Source organism: Carcharhinus amblyrhynchos, chromosome 14 (genome assembly GCF_965287045.1).
Source record: "Carcharhinus amblyrhynchos chromosome 14, sCarAmb.v2.hapA, whole genome shotgun sequence".
Classification (NCBI taxonomy): domain Eukaryota; kingdom Metazoa; phylum Chordata; class Chondrichthyes; order Carcharhiniformes; family Carcharhinidae; genus Carcharhinus; species Carcharhinus amblyrhynchos.
This window is the reverse complement of record NC_137337.1, coordinates 69,985,079-70,011,136: the sequence shown is the minus strand read 5'-3', so window position 1 is coordinate 70,011,136 and position 26,058 is coordinate 69,985,079. Positions and strand designations below refer to the sequence as shown.

Below are 26,058 nucleotides of genomic sequence, written 5' to 3'. Positions count from 1 at the left end.
CCGTTTCGGACAGGGTGTTCCATCAGGAAAGGTCAAGGTAAGCAGATCTGGAAAAGTTGGCTCAGGAGGGTGAGATACTGACCTTTGTTTCGAAGGAAAACACAGAATCGCGGCGGGGGGCCGTGGTTGCGGGGGGGCGGGGCGGGGGCTGCGTTCACCCGATCTACCGGGTTCTGTGTGGGGCCCGTGCATGTGAAAGGAAGCTTTGAACCGTGCGCGCGCGCGCCTCACTGATAGGGACTCCTTCGCGTCTTAACTCTTAAGAGGTGAGCCGCAACCTCAACTAGTGGGGTGAACATTTTTCTTCTCTCTCTCCCCCTTTCCGCTGATTTCCAAAGGTGAGGAAAGGGGCAAAGGAAATCATTGGGATGGAGATTTTTTTTAAAAAAAAATGTGCAGGCGATGCTCACCACCTCTCCATCTGAAGATAATTTAGGGCATTACTGGGAAGTGCATAAATCTGAATTCGGTCATGCTTTCAGTGTCTGCTAACGTGCTTTCCTTGAAACTTGTATTAAATAGGTTACAACGCAGGAGAGTACAGACAATGTTTTTTTTTTATCCTCGCTCTCTCTGCAGACGGATACAGCTTGAATTTAGCCTTGATTCATCATGAGCCAAAACAGTCAGCGACAATGGGAATACAGAAAAAAGACCTCGGACACAAACAGGAGGAGACTTAGGAGTAAGATGAATGGAATCCCACACTGAGTAGCATCGAGCTGCTTACTTTTATTGACTTTATGGACCTCGGATCCAATCCTTTAGGATCTGTTCAGGTCAATCTTTGTGTGAAAGTGCATTCCCAGTGCAAATCTCTTTTGTAGACTCGTGCGTGGTACCCCCATGGTGCTATGACCAGAAATTGTGCTCCAGCTCGTAGGCCGTGGCCTTGCGCGGGTTCATTTCCGCCCCGCAGAGCGGCAGCGTCCCGTCCTGACTCTGACCTTCCACGTCCGCGTCCAACAGTGTCCGCTCGTAGCTGCTGAGCCCTTGCCGGTAGGGCAGGAAGGGAGGGAGCCCCCCCGGCCTTTCCTCCACCGTGCCGCTGCTGCTGAGGCAGGAGTCCAGGTTGGACGGGGTTTCGGTGCTGGAGCTGTTGACCGGGGAGTTGCTGCGCGTTTTGCTGGGGGAGACGAGCCACCAGGGGTCGAGCCGCTGGCGGTTTGCGGATGGGCGTGGCCGGGGGACAAACTCCAAGGTTTTGGGTCTTTCCAAGGTGAAGTCTTGCTTTACGTTCCTCCGCCTTGGAGTGGGAGGGAAAACCAGATTGGGATCGGGCAGGCGAGGAACTTCCATCGGATCCCTGCTGGGACTCGGGGTTTTACCCACACCTTAAAGAAAATAAATACACGTCAATCCCTATCACTCGTGTCTTAGTTTTGTGTTTTCCCCCTTCCAATAAAACAACCAGCAGTTATAAGAATGGAATTCAATCACTGGATGGAATGAGAAAAGATCATTAAATGGATTTTTCACACAGGGATTGAACTGATGAACTTCATGTTGCAGTTGGGTTTAAACGGCAGAAGTTCCTTTGTCTCTCTTAATTCCCTCTGAACTTTCTATATTTAGCCTTGTATTATCAACCTGACATCTGTCAAACCCACCCACATTCCACTCACATTGTCTGTGCCTTTAAGACTCGATTAACTGTACAGACCCGCCTTCTAATCATTATTTTGTAAATTGAGTTTGTGTCTTTATATGCCCTGTTTGTGAACAGAACTCCCACTTACCTGATGAAGGAGCAGTGCTTTGAAAGCTAGTGGTTTTTGCTACCAAATAAACCTGTTGGACTTTGACCTGGTGCTGTGAGACTTCTTACTGCGTTTATCCCAGTCCAACACCGGCATCTCCACATGACAGGGGAGCTGCCAGAGGATTGGAGGACAGCTAATGTAGTTCCACTTTTGAAGAAGAGTGATAGAGGTAAACCAGGGAATTACAGACCACTGAGTCTCCATCGGTGGGAGGAAACTATTGGGGAACATTCTGAAGGAATGAATTAATCTCCACTTGGAAAAGCAAGGTCTGAACAGGGGTAGTCTGCATGGCTTTGTCAGAAGGAAGTCATGCCTAAGGAATCTGAATGAATTTTTGGAGGAAGTGTACAGATGAGGGTAGTGCAGTTGATGTAGTTTATATGGATTTCAGCAAAGCCTTTGACAAGGTCCCACATGGAAGACTGATAAAGGGGATCTGAGGTAACTTTGCAAGTTGGATCCAAAACTGAGTTAGTGGTAGGAGACAGAGGGTGATGGTAGAAGGCTGTGTGTCTAACTGGAGGCTGGTATCCAGTGGCCTATTACAGGGAGCAGTGCTAGGATCCTTACTGGTCGTGATATACATGAACAATATATCTGAGGAGATTATGGGAGGATGGTAAGCAAGTTTGCAGATTACATGAAAATTGGCAGGGTGCTTAATAGTGAGGAAGTAGGTCTTAGATTGCAGGAAGATGTAGGACAAAGACCAAAGAAAATTACAGACAGGAACAGGCTGTTCGGCCCTCCAAGCCTGCACCAACCATGCTGTCCGACTGAACTAAAACCCCCTGTCCTTCTGGGGACCGTATCCCTCTATTCCCATCCTATTCATGTATTTGTCAAGACTCCCCTTAAAAGTCACTATCATGTCTGCTTCCACTACCTCCCCTGGCAGCGAGTTCCCTCTGGGTAAACAGCTTGCCTTGTACATCTCCTTTAAACATTGCCCTTCATGCCTTAAACCCCCTAGTAATTGACTCTTTCACCCTGGGAAAAAGCTTCCGACTATCCACTCTGTCCATGCCCCTTATAATCTTGTAGACTTCCAACAGGTCGCCCCTCAACCTCTATCATTCCATTGCGAACAAACCAAGTTTCTCCAACCTTTCTTCATAGCTAATGCCCTCCATACCAGGCAACATCCTGGTAAATCTTTTTTGTACCCTCTGCGAAGCCTCCACATCCTTCTGGCAGTGTGGCGACCAGAACTGAACACAATATTCCAAGTACGGCCTTACTAAGTCTCCACTACATTCCCAGGCAGAGCATTCCAGATTCCCACCACCCTCTGAGCGAATAAGTTATTTCTCAAATCCCTCTGAATCTCCTGCCCCTTATCCCCCTTGAGAAGGGGGTGGCGAGCAGCCTTCCTTGGGCGGCATGGTGGCACAACGGTTAGCACTGCTGCCTCACAGCTCCAAGAACCTGAGTTCGATTCCTGGCTTGGGTCACTGTCTGTGTGGATTTTGCACGTTCTCCCCAGTGTCTGCGTGGGTTTCCTTCAGGTGCTCCGTTTTCCTTCCACAGTCCAAAGATGTGCGGGTTAGGTGGATTGGCCATGATAACTTGATCTGTAGTGTCCCGAAATGCATAGGTTAGAGGAACTAGCAGGAGATAGGGCTTGAGTGGGATTGTTGCCGGTGCAGACTCAATGGGCCAAATGGCCTCCCTCCACACTATAGATTTTATGATTCTTGAACCTTTGGTCCATGTGGTGTAGGCACCAAAGAGTCTTTCATTTCTGAGGACAGTTAAGAGTCAACCACATTGCTGTGGATCTGGAGTCACATATAGATCGAACCGGATAAGCGAGATAGATTTCCCCACCTGAAATGTTTCTGTGAAGCCAATGGATTTGATGATAATCTAGTATTTTTGATCTAGTAATTTCATGATCATTAGTAATGAGACTAACAATTTATTTCAGACTGATTAAGAAATTGAATTTAAATCCCTCCAGCTACCCTGATGATATTTGAACTCTCGTCTCTGGGGGCAGCACGGTGGCACAGTGGTTAGCACCGCTGCCTCACAGTGCCAGTGACCTGGGTTCAATTCCCAGCTTGAGTGGCTGTCTGCGCAGAGTCTGCACATTCTCCCCGTGTCTGTGTGGGTCTCCTCCGGGTGCTCTGGTTTCCTCCCACAGTCTGAAAGATGTGCTGGTTAGATGCATTGGCCATGCTAAATTCTCCCTCGGTGAACCCAAACAGGCACCAGAGTGTGGCGACTAGGGGATTTTCTCAGTAACTTCATTGGTAATGTAAGCCTACTGTGACACTATTAAATAAACTTCTAATCCTGGCATTTGGGTTATTATTCCATTGCCATCCCCCAGTTTTGTTTGTGTAATCTGACCTCCGCCTTATTGTCTTTGAATTTTACTCCCACTTCCCTGAACTGCATTCTGATTTCAACTGTATCTATTCCATCTTTTAGATTCCTGAAGTGAATGAGTTAGAGACGTGGAGACATTTTAATAGGATATGGGGAGAAAACAGATGGCAACAGCCATCTCCCTCAGGCATCTGGCAATAGAAATTGGCACCCAACAGGCTGACCGAGAGCAGCTTTAATGAGTTTGCTGTTTCTCTCAAAGTTATCACTCCACATTTTTAAAGTACCCCCTCTTGAGTGTTTGAGTTGAACTTTCTCCCCCAATGCCTCTCCCTCAACATGCCACCCACCATCCCTGCCCCCCCCCCCCACCCTGCCCCAACAACGGGGCACCTCCTGCCCAACAAGCATTGCGGCACCCCCAAAAGCATTCGGACACACCTCCCCATCAGAGATATACAAAAGAGGAACCCCCATCTTATGGGTCAACACTGACATTGCCACCCAGGTTGGCACTGCACAGTTGGCACTGGGCATGTCCCTCACCCACCTCCCCTCTCTGACCCTGCCTCCCCAAGACACGGGGACCCCCCACCGCCGGGGCATCTCCTACCCATAAGCACTTGGGCACTCCCCCCCCCCAGTTATCCAAATTCAGGAGATAAGAGAGAGGTTGTCCTTGGGAGTTGGGTGAGGGGATAGTGGGGGGGGGGGGGGGGGGGGGGCTCCATTGTTAAAAGTGGACATGAACGTGTGTAAAAAAAGTGTACAAACTCTTACCGTGCTGAGCAACAGGAGGTTATTCCAATGGTATATTTCTCGTATTCTTTAAAAAGCTCCAACAGATTAGAACTCTGTTCTTGCCACTGTTTACAAGTATATTTAGCTACAGATAAACTTGTTTCTTCACAGATTTGTGAGTTGCGTTAACACGCTGTGGGGGCGGGATTTGGAGGGGTCGTTTGCCATCAGCACTCGTGACTGAATGAGGTTCCAGTTGTTTCAATAAGTTGTGATAGATTTAAATTTCATTATGTGGCTTCCCTGCAGTCAGTCTCCCCATTCCCTGATTATTCATACCTCGCTGATGTGACGTCAAGTCAATGATGTTCGTAACAGGCTTTTAAAAAGTTGAAGCTGTCGAGGGAAACCCACCCAGTGGGGTGTAAGGGTACGTTACAGCACATATCCTGTGCCAACTAGGCAGTGCCAACCTGGGTGACAGTGCCAGGGCGGGGAGCCCCACTCCAGGGTGGGGAGCGCGGTTCCTCTTATGTGTGTGTCTGTGGTGGGGGGGTGGGGGGCTGTATCCCAATGCTTGTGGGGTTGCCCCAGTGCTTGTAGGGCAGGAGATGCCCCAGTGTTGTGGGGAGGGGCTTCCTCCATGTCTTGATGGGAGGGCAGGGGAGAGAGGGTCATTGGGGGATGGAAGTTCAACTCAAACACTCAAGAAAGTGCCCTTTAAAGATGCCCTCCCTCCCCTCCCCCCCCCCCCAGGTTTCTGTGGAGCCAACTTTGCTGGTTCTATCTGGCCCCAACCCCACCAGAGTGGCTGTGAAACTTTCTGTGCACAGTGCTAGAGGATTTGGAGAGAAAACTCGCCTGTGCCTCTGGAGAGCTACGTGCCTGGTCCCCTACTGAAATTGACACCTCTGGCAAATCGTGGGAAGATTTCACCCACCACACTGTTCACAATGGCTGTCCAGCAATGATTGCCATGGAGGTCAGTGCTTTTTTTTGGGAAGATACCAGAAGTGGGCAATCTTGAGGACTGGAGCGGCTACGAAGGCAGCAAGGTGGGCTTCTTCTCTCCATCTCCCGACTAAGGGTTAGACCTGCCTTGAGGTGGAGTGAGGGGGAGGAAGAGTGGAAGGGTGAAGGAGTAAGCCATGGAGGATTTGACTGTTTGCATTTATGAGAACCAACACATACAGGAAGGCTCCCAATCAGTTTACAAGACAAAAGGGGGAACTGTTACAAATGTTGTGAAAAGGACTGGACCTTCTATTTCTGGGGAGCCCTGTGGTCATTCCTTATTTCTAATTCTGAGATGTGAACATGAGACAACAACAAGCACCCACCTGTAACCATGGGACCTAAGGTGCCATTTGATGTCGTGCAGTTCGGAGTTTGAGGGATTTGCTTAATTGCGCCGTCAGAAGGAGTCCGTCTGTGACCCCAGTGCGTGGTGGTGGTGGTCGTTGTCACATGAGTGGGGGTCAATGATTGCTTAGGGTCCCGTTTGAAACGCTCAATGGTTATGTCGACTAACGGGTGATTGGTAACAAACTTGGCGCCCTCGTTGATGATCGTGGGGGTTGTGGGCATTTCGTACACCACCATCTCGTCACTGTCTGAACGTAACAGAGACCGAGTGGAGTTGCATTCCGAAATGGAAGACAGCGAGAGCAGCGTCAACGAGGAAGACGGGTCAAAGGAGGAGATGACCGACTCTTCGTTCTTGAAGAGCTTTCGAGAAGGAGGGCTGGTGCTTCTCCGCAGCCGGCTGCTGCGCTGGAAAATGCCCTCCTTCTTCTTCTTCTCTTCCTTTGGTTCGACCTCTTCTTGCAAAACCGGGCACTTCCCCAGTTCGAGCAGGTCGAATCCCAGCGCCACTGCTGCCAGCAGGGCCCCACAACCCAGGAAGACCAGGTCACATTTCTTCCGTTGCGAGTTACGCTTCGTGCTGTTGGTCGGGGTGTGCTGGGGGGTGCTGGTGGCAGAGTTGACCGGGGTGGGGTCCTCATTGTTGTCGCTGACGGCACCCTCCCCGTCGTCGTTTCGGTCGAAGGATAAAGCGAGGTAGGCTTGGTTGGGCAAAGCAGATTGTTGCAGCGTTGCTTCAAAATCCGTAATACTCTCACCGTCTTCGTGCTCTGTGGATTAAAAAGAAAGGATCTGTGAGCGTGGCTCCTTTCTGGAAGACACTTCACACATCATTGGTGTTGTCATCGCAGCTCCTGGCATCATTTAGGAATTATTGACATACCACGGCTCTCCATAGGGATCAGCCCATTGAGCCCTTTGTTCTAATGTTCATGGCTGATCTGTACCTCAATTCCATTTACCTGCCATAATTCCATATCCCATGAACACACAGTGGCACGGTGGTTAGCACCGCTGCCTCACAGCGCCAGGGACCTGGGTTCAATTACCAGTTTGGGCATTGTGCAGAGTCTGCACGTTCTCCCCGTGTCTGCGTGGGTTTCCTCTGGGTGCTCCGGTGTCATCCCACAGCCCAAAGATGTAAAGGTTAGGTGGATTGGCTGTGCTAAATTCACCCTTAGGACCTGATTTTACCATTTTCATTCTAAGTGCTGAATCTGGGCGCAATTCAGATCCGACCTGGAAATCTGCTTTCAGGCTCCCTCATACGCCCTCAGAGAATGATCTGGCCTCACTGCCCCCCCCTCCCCCTCCCCACACACACAAGCGGAACATCTGACCCACCTTCTCCATCCTCCCCACCCCTTCACCAGAGAATGATCTGGCCTGCCTCCCCTACTCTCCCCACCGCCCCCCCCCCCCCCCACCACCAGAAACGATCAGCCCTCCCTCCTCCCCCGAGATACATCTGACCCACCTCCTCCTCCTCCCCCCCTCCCCCACATCCTTTCAGTGCGATTGAGGATTGGTGAACACGGTGGTAAAAGGGGAAGTGCTGATAAAGTTGGGCTGGCAGTTCATTAATTCAGTTTAAATGCATGCAAATGCATTTAAATCGCTGTTGCGCCCGTTTCAGGCACGAATTGGATTGCGGCTATTCCCGGGCGTCAGTGAAGTGGCCGTCTGCACGGACCTGGGCGCGGATCGCTGTAATGACCTCACACCCGACTTTACCACATTTTCATGCTCAAAAACAGGCGTGATGCAATGGTAAAATAGAGCCCTTAGAGTCCAAAAATATGTAGGTTAGAGAGATTAGCAGGTTAGGTGCACTGGCCATGCTAAATTCTCCCTCAGTGTGGCGGCTAGGGGATTTTCACAGTAACTTCACTGCAGTGTTAACGTAAGCCGACTTTATGACTAAAAAAAATCTAACTCTAGCCACCTCAGTCTTGAGATTTCCCACAGACTCAGCAACCTTTAGAAAAAGGAAGAGAGAATTCCGGAATTATACGTGTACATACACGTGGTATGTATGCACATACACAAATGTGCATATGTACGCACACACACACACGTGTACATAGACACACAAACACACACATACAGTACACGGACAGTTAAATGCTGAAATCAGGAGGTTGCTGTCTGAGTTACCTTCTTCTTCCACTGGCTTCATTACACTGTTACTCATTGAGAGAGACTTAACATTCCTCTACTTTCAAATGGCAGCCCTGTGGCACAGTGGTTAGCGCTGCTGCCTCACTGCGCCAGGGACCCGGATTCAATTCTCTTGGGTAACTGTGTGGGGTCCGTACCTTCTCCCCATGTCTGCGTGGGTTTCCTCTGGGTGCTCCGTTTCCTCCCACAGTCCAAAAGACATGCTGGTTGGGTGCACTGGCCATGCTAAATCTTCCCTTGATGGACGTGAACAGGCGCCAGAGTGTGGCGACTAGGGGATTTTCACAGTAACTTTATTCCGGTGTTAATGCAAGCCTTACTTGTGACACTAATAAATAAACCGGACTACTAAGCCCACAAAAATTTTAAGACATGACCATTCAAGTTTACATTAATTTTTAACGTGTGGTGAGTTGTGTAAACAACCTCATGGGCACTGACAAATTACATTTACAACTGTAGAGTCTCATTCATTCGAAATGTAATTAATGATGGAGATTGCTTTTAAAAATCCTTTTTCACTTTTTCTTTCTATTACTTAACTCCCAGAATCTCACCATTTTCTCCCTCCAATTTATTTTCTGTGCATGATTTCACACTGAGTTAAAGATTCTAATTTACAAGTCTATGCTTAGACTCTGTTTGCCTCAGTGAGGATTCTTCAGTCCAGATGGTTCAAAAGACACGCCATTGCTAGTCTTCTTTATTTAGGTAGAGAGTTTATAGAATCCATATTGTACAAAAGGAGGCCATTCGGCCCATCGAGAAAGGCATCCTTTGAACTCAACACAAATTGCAATGTAATAGACCAACAGAAAGTCTGTGGGTAAATTGAAAGTTTATTTATTAGTGTCACAACTAGACTTACATTAACATTGCAATGATGTTGCTGTGAAAATCCCCCAGTTGCCACATTCCAGCACCTAGTCTGGTACACTGAGGGAGAATTTAGCATGGCCAATGCACCTAACCAGCACATCTTTCGGACTGTGGGAAGAAACCGGAGCATCCGGAGGAAACCCATGCAGACATGGGGAGAACGTGCAGATTCCACACAGGCAGTGACTCAAGCTGGGAATCAAACTCGGGTCCCTGGTGCTGTGAGGCAGCAAAGCTAACCACTGCGCCAATGTGCGTCATGGTAATGAATGGTTGGTGCCATTCACCCACCACAGACTGCATAATCTGATCCAAAGAGTCAGGTTAAATAATCTGTTGGCACTCACTGGCTAAGCCCAGGTGGAAATGGCCCATTTGAATCAGTGGGCTATTCCAGCAACATATTGAACCTTCAACTAAGACAGGGTGAAAAACAAAAGAGCTTAAACAATGTCATCAATATAAGCAAAGTTATAGTTTTAAAACCTTGCACATTTTCCATACCTATTTCGATGAGGCTGGTAAACACTGGGACAGTAGCAGCAGTTCGATGGTTTTTCCCCAGATTGGGGGCACTTGATGACCACTGCTTGTTGCCGTCCACCAGATGTTTAAGGCTTGGGCAGGGAAATAGAAGAAAAAAAAAACAGTGATAGTCAGCACATGTACAGTTGGCAAAACCTGCTTAAATACACTTGATACAAATTCTTCTGTTGTTGCGAGGGCAAGTAGCCCTTTTTCCAACGGCTTTTGGAGCCACACATTAACTGAGATGTTTCTCAACTTCTGTCAATATTAGAACAAAGAGTAAAGAATAAAGTACAGTACAGGAACAGGCCCTTCAGCCCTCCAAGTCTGTGCCAATCATGATGCCCTAACTAAATATCCGCATTAAAAAAAACCTTCTGCCCTTACTCATCTGTATCCCTCTATTCCCTCCCTTTTCATGTACCCTTCTAAATGTCTCTCAAATGTTGCTAACATGCCTGCTTCCACCACCTCCTCTGGCAGCACATTCCAGGCACACACTACGTGAAAAACTATCCCCGCACATCTGCCTTGAACATTCCGCCTCTCACCTTGAACCTGTGTCCCTTTGTAATTGACACTTCCACCCTGGGAAAAAGCCTCTGACTATCCACCCAGACTATGCCCCTCATAATTGTGTAGACCTCTATCAGGTCTCCCTTCTGCCTCCGTCTTCCTAGTGAAAACAATCCTAGTTTATCCAGCCTCTCCTCATAGCTAATATCCTCGAGACCAGGCAACATCCCAGTGAACCTTCCTTGCACTCTCTCCAAAGCTTCCACATCCTTCTGGTAGTGTGGCGAGCAGAATTGTATGCAATGCTCCAAATGCAGCCTAACCAAGGTTTTATAGAGCTGCAACATGATTTGCCAACTTTGTACTCAACGCTCTGGTCAATGAAGGCGAGCATGCCATATGTCTTTTTAATATATTGACGAGATGATCACTTGGGTGGCCCGGTGGAACAGTGATCAGCACTGCTGCCTCACAGAGACCTGGGTTCAATTCCTGGTTTGGGTCACTGGCTGTGTGGAGTCTGCACGTCCTCCCCATGTCTGCATGGGTTTCCTCCGGGTGCTCTGGTTTCCTCCCACAGTCCGAAAGACGATTAGGTGCATTGGCCATGCTAAATTCTTCCTCAGTGTACCCGAACAGGCATTGGAGTGTGGCGACTAGGGGATTTTCATAGTAACTTCATTGTAATGTTAATGTAAGCCTACTTGTGACTAATAAATAAATTTTAACTTGAACTTTTGATGAGTAAGCCAAGCGATTGACAATATGCTAGCAAATATCTGTGGGTTTTACCCTCCTTTTGTGGCATTACGTAGAGTAGTCCAGCCAAGATCAGGACTTTGGGAGGAGCAGTGAGAGAAAGTCCCCTACATCAGCCCGCATCCATTCTTCTGCGGCTTTGCAATTTATCATCTAGTTTAACATTATTGGAAGTAATAGATCCAACATGTGATTGCAATTAAAGCCGTGATGGACAGAATTTTGGTCTCTTAGGAAATCAGGGGAGCAGACTGAAAGTGAAGTTAAGGTAATGATTAGTGGCAATCTTATTGAATAGCAGAGCAGGGATGAGGGTCTGTAGTCTACTCCTGCTACCATTTCTTATATTCAATCAATTGCAAATTGCCTTCATATAAATTACCAGTAAACGATACAGTTATCGTCAATGGTGCAAATTTGGAGGATGAATCATCTGGTTAGTTGCCCAGTACAATCTGATTACCCACTCACACTGAAACTGTATACGATATAAAGTGTTTCCCACGTCACAGAATGGTCTCAAAGGATTCTATTTAGATTGTTAAGTGGTAAGAGCAGGATGGAGTGTTTTTCTAAACATTTATTGAATCCTCCGCTGAATAACAGTTATGTCAATTGGTTGTCAAAGCTGCAAGCAACTGGAAATCAACATAATGTCCTCTGTTACAGTCCTGGGACATTTTCTCCCATCTGTGGGTTCCTATCTGTTCTGAGTTTTGTAATTACATCTTAGATAAAGAAGGTGGGACTAAGACTCAAAGCTTAACCAAGCATGCACTTGTTCATCCAACCATTAGTTGCTGACTGTCACCTTTTCTGTTTTAATTCACTTTTGACATGCCACATTCATGGCACAGGTCTGCCATCTATCTTGACATGACCAGAACAGGGTCACCTGGAAACGTTAGAATCATAGAATAGAATCATTGAATCCCTGCAGTGCAGAAGGAGGCCATTTGGTCCATCGAGTCTGCACCGACAACAATCCCACCCAGGCCCTATCCCTGTAATCGCACATATTCGACTTGTTAATCTACCTGACACAAAGGAGCAATTTAGCATGGCTAAACAATGTAACCCGCACAAATTTGGATTGTGGGAGGAATCTGGAGCACCTGCAGAAAAACCCACGCAGACATGGGGAAAATGTGCAAACGCCACACAGAATGTGGCCCGAGGCCAGAATTGAACCGGGGTCCCTGGTGCTGTGAGGTAACAATGCTAACCACTGCACCACCGTGCCGTCCAATTTTCCAAATAAAAGAAAAAAATCATCAGACCATCAAACTACTGGGAGCACAAGCAAAGATCCACATGATGGCAAGGTCACATGGTTCAATGGAATAATTTCTAAAGCATTACTCATGATAACTTCAAGTTGACTCTGGTCAGCAGGAGTCATCCTAGTCTGATACTAGTCTGATTAATTAATCTCATTAATCCTTCAGCAAGACTTCCACGCAGACGTCATTAATCCTTTGGAAAACATACTGGCGGATTCAGCAATAATTTAGCTAATACTTTGACTTTGTCTCCTTTTCCCTTATTTGCCCATCTTAAACTCACAATTTGAAGGTTAGGCAAAGACCTTAAGCACAACCTTTGGTAGATTCAATGGGAAAATAACTAATCCATTTAAAAAGGAAAAGGTATATATATTTTTTTTTACAATACTACCCATTATATAAGTCCAATGATTAAATAAATATAACCTGCTATAAACACTTAGGAACTCCATCCTATAATGGAGCAGCACTTCAGGTAGCACAGTGGTTAGCACTGCTGTCTCACAGCACCAGGGACCCGGGTTCAATTCCCAACTTGGGTCACTGTCTGCGTGGAGTTTGATTGTTCTCCCCGTGTCTGTGTGGGTTTCCTCCGGGTGCTCCAGTTCCTCCCACAGTCCAAAGATGTGCAGGTTAGGTTGACTGGCCATGCTAAATTGCCTCATAGTGCCAGGGGGTCTGTAATAAGTCCTTAGAGGCAGAAGTCCCTTCACCAAAATCCCTTTATTTATAACTCTAATAGCAGTATGCAGAATGCTAGCTGTTAGCAGTCTACTTCCCGGGAGTCTACCTCCCAGGGTTCAGAGAAACTGTCACCCACAGTTAAATACAAGGCAAAGACTTACTGATTGGCCCAATCAATTGGATCCTTAATCAGGGAACTTAACTCCAATAGGTGAACCTCAATAGTCTGATTGAAGTTATTATAGGGATTAGTAGGGTAAATACATGGATAACGGGTATAAGGCCTGGGTAAGATTGCTATGAGTGCAGTCTTGATGAGCTGAATGGCCTCCTTCTGCACTGTATGATTCACTGATAAAACTCTATCAAAGTAATATAGACTGGGGCCAATCTATAAATAAAGACTGTGTGATTGGATCAACTTGCTAACAGTTTAGGAGAGGCAATGACAGATAGTAGCACAATGGTTGGGCTAGTAATCCAGAGGCACAGCTAACACCCTGGGTTCAAAGCCCTACATCAGTGGAATTTGAATTCAGTCAATAAATCTGGGCTATAAAACTAGTCTCAGTAACAGTGACCATGAACCTCTCATTGATTCTTGTAAAACTCCATCTGGTTCACTCATATCCTTGAAGGAAGGGAATCTGCCATCCTTACCTGGTCTGGCCTACATGCGAGTACGTGTGACTCTTAATGCCCCATGAAATGACTGAGCCAGCAACTCAGCCTAACGACAATTAGGGATGGGCAAAAAGTGCTGGGCCTTGCCAGTGATGACCACAACCCGTGAAAAAATAAAGGGGAAAAAAACCCCATCTTCCATCCAAAGATGTGCAGGTTAGATGGATTGGCCATGGCAAATTGTCCTTTAGCGTCAGGGGGGATTAATTGGGTAAACGCATGGGGTTGTGGAGATAGGGCCTGGGTGGGATTGTGGTCAGTGCAGACTTGATAGGCCAAAATGGCTTCCTTCTGCACTATTTGATCCACAGATGTGTCAAATAAAATGCAGATAGATTTTAGAGTCTCAATCGCCATGAATGACCCCAGTTTTCTAGAGAGCAGGTGATCAATATATAAAGCTGACATTAGCCATCTCCATAGCAAATCAAGAAAAGAAAGCTCCTGAAAATATCTTTTCCATTTCATTGAACGCGGTCATTTTCCAACTGGCCACAACTGCTTTTAAATAATTGATTTACCAACAATAAGCGTTAAAATGTATCTCGAGTAAGGGAAAGGCAATTCGATCCAAACCAGGCCAATGTCCATTCAACATAAAATAGGAGTTCAGACAAATGAGGGGAGATCTCATAGAGACTTATAAAATTCTAATAGGACCAGACAGGGTAGATGCATGGAGGATGTTCTTAATGGTGGGGGAGTCCAGAACCAGGGGTCGCAGTCTGAGAATTCAGGATAGGTTGGAGGTGAGGAGACATTTCTTCACCCAAAGGGTGGTGAGCTTGTGGAATTCATTCCCACAGGAAGTAGTTTGGGACATTGGTGTCGCTGGCTGGCCGGCCAGCATTTATTGCCCATCCCTAGTTGCCCTTGAGAAGGTGGTGGTGAGCTGCCTTCTTGAATCGCTGTAGTCCATGTTCTGTGGGTTGACCCACATTGCCGTTAGGGAGGGAGTTCCAGGATTTTGACCCAGTGATTGCGAAGGAATGGTGATATATTTCCAAGTCAGGATGGTGAGTGGCTTGGTAGAGAGTTTGCAAAAACATTGGCTAGAAGCAGCGAGGTTATTTCCACTTACAATGGAAACAAGAACTAGGGGGCACAGCTTCAAAATACGGGGGAGTCAATTTAGAACAGAGTTGAGGAGAACTTCTCCCAGAGGGTAGTGAATCTTTGGAATTCTCTGCCCATTGAAGCAGTGGAGGCTACCTCGTTAAATGTGTTTAAGTCACAGATAGATAGATTTTTAACCAATAAGGGAATTAAGGGTTATGGGAGCGGGCAGTTAAGTGGAACTGAACCCATTATCAGATCAGCCATGATCGTATTGAATGGCAGAGCAGGCTCGAGGGGCTAGATGGCCTACTCCTGCTCCTATTTCTTATTTCTTATGTTCTTATTGCTAAAACACTGAATATATTCAAGAGGCGACTAGATATAACACTTGGAGCCAATGAGGTCATAAGAACATAAGAACATAAGAAATAGGAGAGGAGTAGGCCATCCAGCCCTTCGAGCCTGCCCCACCATTCAATAAGATCATGGCTGATCTGTCGCTGCTCAGTTCCACTTTCCCGCCCTCTCCCCATAACCCTTAATCCCCTCTCCTATCAAAAACCCATCAACCCGCGTCTTAAAAATACAAAGGTGATGGGGCGAAAGCAGGATTAGGTCTTTGAGTTGGGTGACTAGCTATGATCGTGATGAATTGCGGAGTAGGTTTGAAGGGCCAAATGGCCTCCTGCTGCTCCTATCTTCAATGTTTCTAAACCTTACATCTCTCTGGAGCTGTGTTGTGTAATTAGAATGAGGCTTTCTGTCAAAGTTCATGCCAGGTTCATTCTCAAATCAATCCCCACACCATCAGTTTCCCATGTCCAGGAGCAACAATGGAATGGAATGAAATCCCTGGAACAAATCTTCTTCTTAATTTGAAGTATTCTGACAGCAATTAATACATTTCTGGCCTTCCGCTCCACTCCACTTTCTGAAACACCAAGTAATTGCCGCATTCCCCAATAGCTAACACCAATTAAATATTCCTAACAATCACAAGACAACTGCTGATCCCAATGCAGCATTCCTACTGGGAGAAAATCTAATTTCCTTCGAAAAATGCTGAACATGATTTCTATCCAATTCTTCTTAGGGATCCAGGGAACAGAACATTTCACCTTCAAGCGATACAAGAAAGTCTGAAAATTTTAGCCCAATCCAGGCAGAATTGATTAAAGATAATTTGCTCCAAGTTAAGAACAGGCTGGACTTTTTTTAAGCTTAAGTTTCTTATTTATCAGTGTCAGAAGTAGACTTAATTAACACTGCAATGGAGTCACTATGAAAATCCCGTAGTCGCCACACTCCGGCACCTGTTCGGGTACACTGAGGGAGAATTTAGCACGGCCATTGCACCTAATCAACAGGTCTTTTGGACTGTGGGAGGAAACCGGAGCACCCGGAGAAAGCCCACGTTGACACGAGGAGAATGTGCAGACTCCACACAGACAGTGATGCAAGCCAGGAATCAAACCTGAGTCCCTGGCGCTGTGAGGCAGCAGTGCTAACCACGGTGCCACCTTGCTGACTTATTTGTGGTGAGGAATAAAAGCTGGAGAATGCATTGCAAGAGTATTTGAGACGATATACTTTAGAGCTGGGATTTGACAGTCTCATTCGCCACAGCTGCCAGCGAGAACGGAGAATTTGGTGCTCAGCCAAAATTCTGTTCACAGCAGCGGGACTGGAGTGTCCCAGCCGTGGGCGAGGTTGGAGAATCTCCGGCCTGTGTGTTTTATGTTTACCTCCTCGTATTGTATTTTCAGTAATGACGTGAAGCCACCAATCATTCATAAGGGATTGTGTAAACATGTTATGGGTTCAATTTTTTAGATTCGGCACATAAGGGCATTTGTAACAAGGTAGAATGCTTTAAGACATCAGCAGCAGGGCTCTGTGTGTGTGTTCTGACTAGTTCCCTCTCCTCTTTTAGGGTATTCCTCAAAATCTAACCTAATTAAGTTTCTTGGGCTTTGCCCTTATATATCCATTGCAAGGCTTAGTGTCAAATTTGGTTTGATCACTCTCCTGTGATGAGTCTTGGAACTCTTCACTACCTTAAAGTATACAAATGCAACTTGTTATAAAACAGAAGGGTGCCACACTTACAGGAAGTGTTGGAGAACTTACTGTTCTCCAACAAAACTTACTGTTGGATGGCATGGTGTTACACCGCTGCCTCACAGTGCCAAAGACCCGGGTTCAATACTGGCCTCGGGTGACTTTGTGGAGTTTGCACATTCTCCTCGTGTCTGCAAGGGTTTCCTCCTGGTGCTCCAGTTTCCTCCCACAGTCCAGATATGTGCAGGTTAAGTTGGCTGACCATACTAAATTGCCCTTTCATAACAGGGGGAATTGGGGGGGTAAATATGTGGGGTTATGGTTGGGGGGGGGTAAGTAAGGGCTGGGTGGGATTGTTGTCGGTGCAGGCTTGATGGGCCAAATGGCCTCTTTCTGCACTACAGATTCTATGGATCACTATTACAGCTCATCGTCAACCTACCCTCCGTGTGGATGCGGTCCACTGCCGGGATCACCAAACGACCCTCACCCTCCCCATAAGAATTCTTTGTAGCTTTTCTTTCTTGAGGTAAGGATACAGATTTTCCTCTGAAGGTATTTGGAAAAGGATTCTTCATTCACTTTATTTGATTTGACTTATTACCATCAGATAAAGAATAAAGAGCAGTACAGTGCAGGAACAGGCCCTTCAGCCCTCTAGGTCTGCACCGATCATGATGCCAGCCTAAACCAAAACTGTACGCACTTACCGAGTCCGCACCCTTCCATTCCCATTCCAGTCATGTATTTGTCTAATTGCCCCTTAAAATGTCACTATCGTACCTGCTCCCACCAGCTCCCCGGGCAGTACGTTCCAGACATTCACCACCCTCCTTGTAAAAAGCTTGCCTCGCACACCTCCTCTAAACCTTTCCCCCCCACACCTTAAACCCATGTCCCCTAGTACTTGACTTTTCCGCTCTAGGAAAGAGATCCAAGTATCCAGTACTGACACGGGTATTGGTATAGAGTGAAAAGTATTATACAGACAAAGCATACCGTTCATAGAGAAGGAAAGGAGAGGGTGCAGAATGTAGTGCTACAGTCATAGGTGGGGTGCAGAGAAAGATTAACTAAATGCAAGGTAAGTCCATTCAAAAGTCAGTGGGAACAGCCCATTCACTGTAACACTATAGAACAGCGAACATATATTGTTAAGCAAGTGCAGAGTGGAGTGTGCGCAAATCCTCTTACCTATCTTCCCCACCAGCAAGATCCTTTTGTTGTAAAGAGCTGGGGCCCCACGTCCAGCCTTTCCTTTTATGCCCCTTTTTCTCTTCCTCATCACATTCTTCGCGCTGAAACACTGAACTGCGGCCCCAGGTCTTATTGCTTTCACCTGGTGTTACTATGAAGAGGTTAAAAAGATGGCCGTTTATCCCAGTAGTTTCATATCAGTCACTGGTGAAATAATTTAAGGTTATTCAACATGTAGGAATTTTATACAAAACATACGAATTGACCAGCAATGGCATCACATTTAGCACATCTAACTGCAGGACCGGACACTGCTCGGATGTCGTCTACCAGCATTAGAACCCCATCACTATGACCATCGAGATCTCCTTCCTCAACTGCGGGCAGCATGGTGGCACAGCGATTAGCACGGCTGCCTCACAATGCCAGGGTCCCAAGTTCATTTCTAGCCTTAGATGACTGTCTGCGCTGAATTCGCACATTCTCCGTGGTCAGAGTTTTACTGCCTTGCCTGCCCCAATTCGGGACGGGTGAGGCTCGCATTCTCCGCTGGCCTCGGGCAGGATCTTGGGCAGGTGAGACGGTAAGATTCCAGCACCCCATGTCTAGGTGGGCTTCCTGCGGGTGCTCCAGTTTCCTCCCACTGTGCAGGTTAGGGGGATTGGCCATGCTAAATTGCCCCTTAGTGTCCCAAGATGTATAAGTTAGGGGGATTCATGGGGTAAAGGTGTCAGGTTAAGGGGATGGGGTGGGAGTGCGGGCCTTGGTAAGAGCTCTGTTGGAGAGTTGGTGCTCCATGGGGCAAATGGCCTCCTTCTGCACTACAGGGGGATTCTATGATGCTAACTCCTCCCAAAGGTATACAGATCTAAGGTTTCTGGTCCCTTACATGGTCATTTTCTGAATGCAAACCCAGACACTGTTGGGCTGAGAACTATTTGCAGGGATTGGAATTCACCAATGTCAAGATCATTCCCAACCTTAGCCATTGCCCTGGAGTGACATTACCCTTCCCAATTCCAGCCATGCGTGTAAATCAGAGAGATGCTGCCTAATTCCAACCACCAAACAAACATGGGGGCTCAAAGCCATTCAACTGATCCAGGTCCAGCCAATGAAAAACATTCCTTTGCGCTCTCATTTTTCTCTCTCATTTGCACCACAGCATCCAACTACCTCACAGAGAGCTCCCAACTGCTCTCCTCAATCCTAGAACTGGAGGTTCACTCCACTTGTTGGATGCCAACTATCAGTCCTGTTCTCATCCTAGAGAAATATTCTTTGTTTATTGGCACCAAGTTGTGGGCAGTTCTGTGCAGAGGGCTAATGTCCGTAAGAGCTCATGAGACAATCTCCTCATAGATCCATCCAGTTAGAAGAATCATAGAATCCCTACATTGCAGAAGGAGGCCATTTGGCCCATCAAGTCTGCACAAACCATCATCCCACTCAGGCCCTATCCCCATAGCCCTACACATTTACCCTGTTAATCCCGCTAACACTAAAGTACCATTTAGCGCGGCCAATCAATCTAACCCACATATTTTTGGACTGTGAAAGGAAACTGGAGTACCCAGAGGAAACCCATGCAGACACGGGGAGAACATGCAAACTTCATACCGTCACCCAAGCCGGAATTCGAACCCTGGTCCCTGGCGCTGTGAGGCAGCAGTGCTAGCCACTGTGCCACCATTACTCGTAGAATCCCTACAGTGCAGAAGGTGGCCATTTGGCCCATCGAGCTTAGACTGAAAATAATCCCATTCAGGCCCTGTAACCCTATGTATTTACTCTGCTAATCTCCCTGATGCTAAGGGGAAATTTCGCATGGCCAATCAACCTAACCTGCACATCTTTGGACTGTGGGAGAAAACTGGAGCACTTGGAGGAAACCCACACAGACACATGAAGAATGTGCAAGCTCCACACAGTCAGTCACTAAAGCCAGGAATTGAACCCTGGTCCCTGTGAGGTAGCAGTGCTAACCACTGTGTCACCGTGTTGCCCAATTTCAAATGATCAAAATTTCATCTATTGCTAACATCAATTTTTTAACCTAGATTCCTAAATGGATTCCCAGCAAATTCCAGAGTGGAACACCTATCCTGTACTATACTTTAACTTGCAGAGGCTGGGTGATGTTGCGCTGGAGCCAGGCACCTGTCTGCTTTTCCTTTTAAGTCTTGGGTAATGAAATGTCTGCTGTCGGGGAGAGCAGGGGTCATTGTTGACACAGTGGCTACACAATTCAAAGTGAGCTTGTTCTCTCAAAATCTAGTTTTGTAAGTTTAAAGTTTATTTATTAGTGTCACAGGTAATCAACACTGCAATGAAGCTACTGTGAAAATCCCCTAGTCGCCACACTCCAGCGGCTGTTCAGGTACACCGAGAGAGAATTTAACATGGCTAATGCACCTAACCAGCATGTCTTTTGTACTGTGGGTGAAAACCGGAGCAACAACACGGGGGAAAATGTGAAGACTCCACACAGACAGTGACCCAAGCTGGGAATTGAACCCAGGTCCCTGGTGCTGCAAGGCAGCAGTGCTAACCACCACGCCACCGTGCCACTGGGAAACTTTAGGGTTGATGCTAGGACATCAGGGTGCCCAATGAAGTTTAGCTCACTTGAGTAGCCATTGAGTCACTTCATCAGATATATCAGATGAAGAAAGTTCATTAACCGATTGGAAAGGACTAAAAATCAGGGCCGCTCACCATAACCTGCATCGAACACTGAAGCAACACTCCACTCTGAGGGGTTGGACCAACCATGAGTTCCCCTGGCCGGCTCTTCCTCCACACTTTGTGTTGCCAGGGAAACATGTCTTGTGCTCTTTGTGCAGCCAGCAGAACTTCACTGGCTATTGGTACCCAAACTCAGAGTCTTCAATCCTCACGAGTAGTGGGAACACCAGTATTAAGACAAATCAGCTCAATATAACCCTGAAGGGGCCATGGTCCCAGCACAGCTTCCACATTAGCATTCGTACCATGTTTTGGAAATCTACCTGCAGCTTGACATACTTGCTTGGATAAAAAACACTCTTTTCTTCAAAATCTTCCCTTTGTCACCGAGCCAAAGCTGGAGGCTGACATTCTTCATTCAGTCTGGTTATTGAGATAGAAATCAGTGCAGCAATCCCATCCTGAGGAAGGATGCCCTTACTATAGAGGGAGTACAGCAAAGGTTTACCAGGCTGATTCCTGCGATGGTGGGTCTGTCATATAAGGAGAAACTAAGTCGGTTAGGATTGCATTCATTATTGTTTAGAAGAGTGAGAGGGGGATCTCATAGAAACTTATAAAATTCTAACAGGATTAGACAGGGTAGATTCAGAAAGAAATGTTCCCGGTGGTGGGGGAGTTCAGAACTAAGGATCATAGAACATAGAACATTTACAGTCCTTCGACCCTCAGTGTTGTGCCGAGCTATGTCCAATCCCAAGATCAAGCTATCCCCTCCCTATAGAACATTGTTTGAGGATAAGGGGTAAACCTTTTAGAACTGAGGTGAGGAGAAATTTCTTCACCCAGAGAGTGGTGAATGTGTGGAATTCACTATCACAGAAAGTAGTTGAGGCCAAAAAGGTGACTGATTTCAGGAAGAAATTAGAAACATCTCTCAGGGCTAAAGGGATCAAGGGATATGGAGGGAAGGGGAGGATGAGGATATTGAATTGATGATCAGCCATGATTATAATGAATGGTGGGCAGGCTTAAAGGGCCGAATGGCCTACTCCTGCTTCTATTTTCTATGTTGAGCATTGCTTGATTTGTTTCCCCCCACAACAGAGATATTGCTTAAATAGGGAATTAACAAGTGGTACAGAGAAGGCCAAGGTGGTGAGTTGAACGTAAAGAGCTCAGTGGGGAGCGAGGGGGCGGTGGGGAGAGAGGGGGCGAGATGCACATGAAGAAAGAGAGGGAGAAAACAATAGGAGGAATGCAGAAGAATGCAGGGAGAGAAGGCAGAGAAGAGGGAGGAGCAGGAGCGAAAGAAGGGGGGGGGGGAGAACGAGGAAAGGGGGGGGAGAGAACGAGGAAAGGGGGGGGAGAGAGAACGAGGAAAGGGGGGGGAGAGAACGAGGAAAGGGGGGGAGAGAACGAGGAAAGGGGGGGGAGAGAACGAGGAAAGGGGGGGAGAGAGAACGAGGAAAGGGGGGGAGAGAGAACGAGGAAAGGGGGGGAGAGAACGAGGAAAGGGGGGGAGAGAGAACGAGGAAAGGGGGGGGAGAGAACGAGGAAAGGGGGGGGAGAGAACGAGGAAAGGGGGGGGAGAGAACGAGGAAAGGGGGGGAGAGAACGAGGAAAGGGGGGGAGAGAACGAGGAAAGGGGGGGAAGAGAACGAGGAAAGGGGGGGAGAGAACGAGGAAAGGGGGGGAGAGAACGAGGAAAGGGGGGGAGAGAGAACGAGGAAAGGGGGGGAGAGAGAACGAGGAAAGGGGGGGAGAGAACGAGGAAAGGGGGGGAGAGAGAACGAGGAAAGGGGGGGAGAGAGAACGAGGAAAGGGGGGGAGAGAGAACGAGGAAAGGGGGGGAGAGAGAACGAGGAAAGGGGGGGAGAGAGAACGAGGAAAGGGGGGGAGAGAGAACGAGGAAAGGGGGGGAGAGAGAACGAGGAAAGGGGGGGAGAGAGAACGAGGAAAGGGGGGGAGAGAGAACGAGGAAAGGGGGGGAGAGAGAACGAGGAAAGGGGGGGAGAGAGAACGAGGAAAGGGGGGGAGAGAGAACGAGGAAAGGGGGGGAGAGAACGAGGAAAGGGGGGGAGAGAGAACGAGGAAAGGGGGGGAGAGAGAACGAGGAAAGGGGGGGAGAGAGAACGAGGAAAGGGGGGGAGAGAGAACGAGGAAAGGGGGGGGAGAGAACGAGGAAAGGGGGGGGAGAGAGAACGAGGAAAGGGGGGGAGAGAGAACGAGGAAAGGGGGGGGAGAGAACGAGGAAAGGGGGGGGAGAGAGAACGAGGAAAGGGGGGGAGAGAACGAGGAAAGGGGAGAAATAGAGTGAAAATGGGGAAGGGAATAGAGGAGAGAAGGGGAGGAAAGGGGAAAGGGGGGAGTCAAAGGAAGAGAAAGAAGGGGAGAAACACTTCAGGATAAGACAGAATCAGATTTAAACTCAATGTTCTGTTTATATATTGATTTCCCCTCCCACATTATCACCAGCAGGTCTGCACTGAGCGTGAGACAGCTTTCTCCATAGAAGTAGCTATGATTAACGGGCTAGGGGAGGTTACAGCTTTTCCAACAGCTCTGAAAGACCAAGGCTGCTTTGCACCTGTAAATGCCACCATCTAGTGTCCTGAAAGAGAAGTGGCAACTCAGGGCCATTCATAACTGCTCGGCCCACTCCCAGCCCCTCGGCCCCCTCCCAGGGAGCCAAAGTGGCCTCACAAGTAGTCACTCACTGTTGTGAGGAGATCGCAGATACTCAGGAATTGTTGCAACAAGGAGACAGTTTGAGACTGTCAAAGCACAAAGAGAGTCATTTGATCACAGAGCATCATTGCATCTGTGCAACTTGCAATGATGCATTTTAATACAGTGTTTGTTTTAATTTCAGCAGCTGGATAGAGATTTGGTAATAGATATGGAACGTGTCTGGGAAATAGAAGAAAAGAACATCTGGTGGTAGCCAGGGTATCATTAAAAATAAACATTATTTCTCAGTTTGATATTGACGTATTAAGTGAGGTAAATATTGTTTAGTGTGACAAGTGGCCAGCACAGTGGTTAGCACTGCTGCCTCACAACGCCAGAGACCCGGGTTCAATTCCCAGCTTGGGTCACTGTCTATGTAGATTCTGCATGTTCTCCCCGGGTTTGCTTTGGGTGCTCTGATTTCCTCCCACAGTCCGAAAGGCATGCTGGTTAGGTGTGCTGGCCTTGCTAAATTCCCCCTCAGTGTACCAAACAGGTGCGGAATGTGGTGACTAAGGGATTTTCACAGTAACTTCATTGCAGCGTTAATGTAAGCCTACTTGTGACACTAATAAATGAACTTCTAAAAACAAAGGCACAAACTGGACTGATGAATTCTGAAGCATATCAAACTATCTTTGCTGGGTTTAAAATGATTATATCTGCCGGCAGATGGTGGAATTTGATATATTTTCAATAAAAAAAATCTGAAATTAAGAATCTACTGATGACCATGAAACCATTGTTGATTGTTAGAAAAACCCATCTGGTTCACTAATGTCCTTTAAGGAAGGAAATCTGCTGTCCTTACCTGGTCTGGCCTATATGTGACTCCAGAACCACAGCAATGTGGTTGACTCTCAACTGCCCTCCAAGGGCAGCTAGGGATGGGCAATAAATGCTGGCCAGCCAGCGACACCCATGCCCCAGGAGTAAATAAATCTGGAAACAAAACATCTGCCCCACAAGAAGTGGCTTGACACCCGATAGTCACTCAGTACTCACGCTGGATCGCTCGGAGTCGCGGGATGATGGTGGGGCTCGCTGGAGGGCTCGAACTGTTACTGATCAAACTCTTCCTCTTGTCCAGAGTAGGAGAGGCCTGTACGGTGATCTTATGCTGGAAATCTGCGGAATATTCGAAAGCCAAAAGAACTCAAGAAGAGTTTCCGTGTGGGGAGGCGGGGGCATTGGAAAAGAGATCAGAAGAGAGCAGGCAGGAATGAGCATGAGGTTTAATGGGGAGATTTAAGAGCAATTATCTTGCCTTCCATAGTGACCACTTTCACTAGCATTCTCCTTTACTAACCATGCAGAGTGTCCAGTGCTGTCTGTGAGCCCCTTGCTGAGGACAGTTCCGGATCACAGAATCCTACAGCACAGAAGAGGTCCTTCAGCCCATCGAGTCCACATGTATGAAAGGCCCTGACCTGTCCACCTAATCCCATTTGCCAGCACTTGGCCCATAGCCCTGAACGTTATGATGTGCCAAATGCCCATCTGTGGTACTTTTTAAAGTATGTGAGGCATCCCACCTCCACCACCCTCCCAGGCAGCCCCGTCACCACCCTCTGGGTGAAAAATATTTTCTTCAAATCCCCCCTAAACCTCCCACCCCTCACTTCTAACTTGTGTCCCCCGGTAACTGACCCTTCAACTAAGGGGAACAGCTGCTCCCTATCCACTCTGTCCAAGCCCCTCATAATCTTAAACACCTTGATCAGGTCACTCCTCAGTCTTCTCTGCTCCAGAGAAAACAACCTAGGCCTAGCCAACCTCTCTTTACAACTTAAATGTTCCATCCCAGACAGCATCCTGGTGAATCTCCTCTGCATCTCTTCCAATGCGATCACTTCCTTCCTATAATGTGGTGACCAAAACTACACACAGTACTCCAGGTGTGGCCTCACCAAAGTTCTACACAACTCCATCATGACCTCTCTGCTTTTGTAATCTACACCCCGACTGAAGGCGAGTGTGCCATGTACCTTTTTCACCACCCCACTAACATGCCTTTCCACCTTCAGAGATCTATGGACAAACACGCCAAGGTCCCTTTGTTCTTCAGAACTTCCCAGTGTCAGACCTTTCATAATATACTTCCTGGTCAAATTACTCCTTCCAAAGTGCATCGCCTCACACTTTTCAGGGTTAAGTTCTGGAACAGGGGAAGCAAGGAGGAGTCACCTACCAGAAGGGAGGCTAATCCGATTGCCGTCCTTCAGTTTGAGCCTGCTCTTCTTGAAGTTGCCTTTGCGTTTCTTCACCTTGGGCTTCTCCTGGTGCAGCTGGTGGAAGATGATGTTGAGCTCACGCTCCAGGATGTCAATCTCTCGCTCGGCCAGCTCCTGTTCACGGCGCCGCAGCAGCTCCTCCTGGTTCTTCTGCTGCAGGGCGGCGCGGGACAGCTCTTCCTCCCAGGTCCGCAGCTCCTGCCCGACACAAGGTGTTCATTCGTGACAGAGTAGACACCCAGAAACAAAATTCCCTTTCACCTTAGTGGTTCACACAATGGTTAGCACTGCTGCCTCACAGTCCAGGGACCCGGGTTTGATCCCCAGCTTGGGTCACTGCCTGTGTGGAGTCTGCACATT

At 47.6% G+C, this 26,058-nt stretch overlaps 1 protein-coding gene across 1 annotated transcript in view; it reads right to left on the bottom strand.

Annotated features, from left to right (window-relative positions):
* Nucleotides 1-852: 852 nt before the first annotated feature.
* map3k9 (mitogen-activated protein kinase kinase kinase 9) overlaps nt 853-26,058 on the bottom strand; it is a 131,796-nt gene continuing 106,590 nt past the window's right edge. The window contains exons 6-11 of the mRNA XM_080202052.1: nt 25,656-25,896; nt 24,470-24,592; nt 18,041-18,194; nt 9,774-9,886; nt 6,185-6,979; nt 853-1,334 (exon numbers count right to left, since the gene is read on the bottom strand). Of these exons, the coding sequence (XP_080058178.1) occupies nt 853-1,334; nt 6,185-6,979; nt 9,774-9,886; nt 18,041-18,194; nt 24,470-24,592; nt 25,656-25,896 (1,908 nt within the window). The remainder of the gene's footprint in view (nt 1,335-6,184; nt 6,980-9,773; nt 9,887-18,040; nt 18,195-24,469; nt 24,593-25,655; nt 25,897-26,058) is intronic.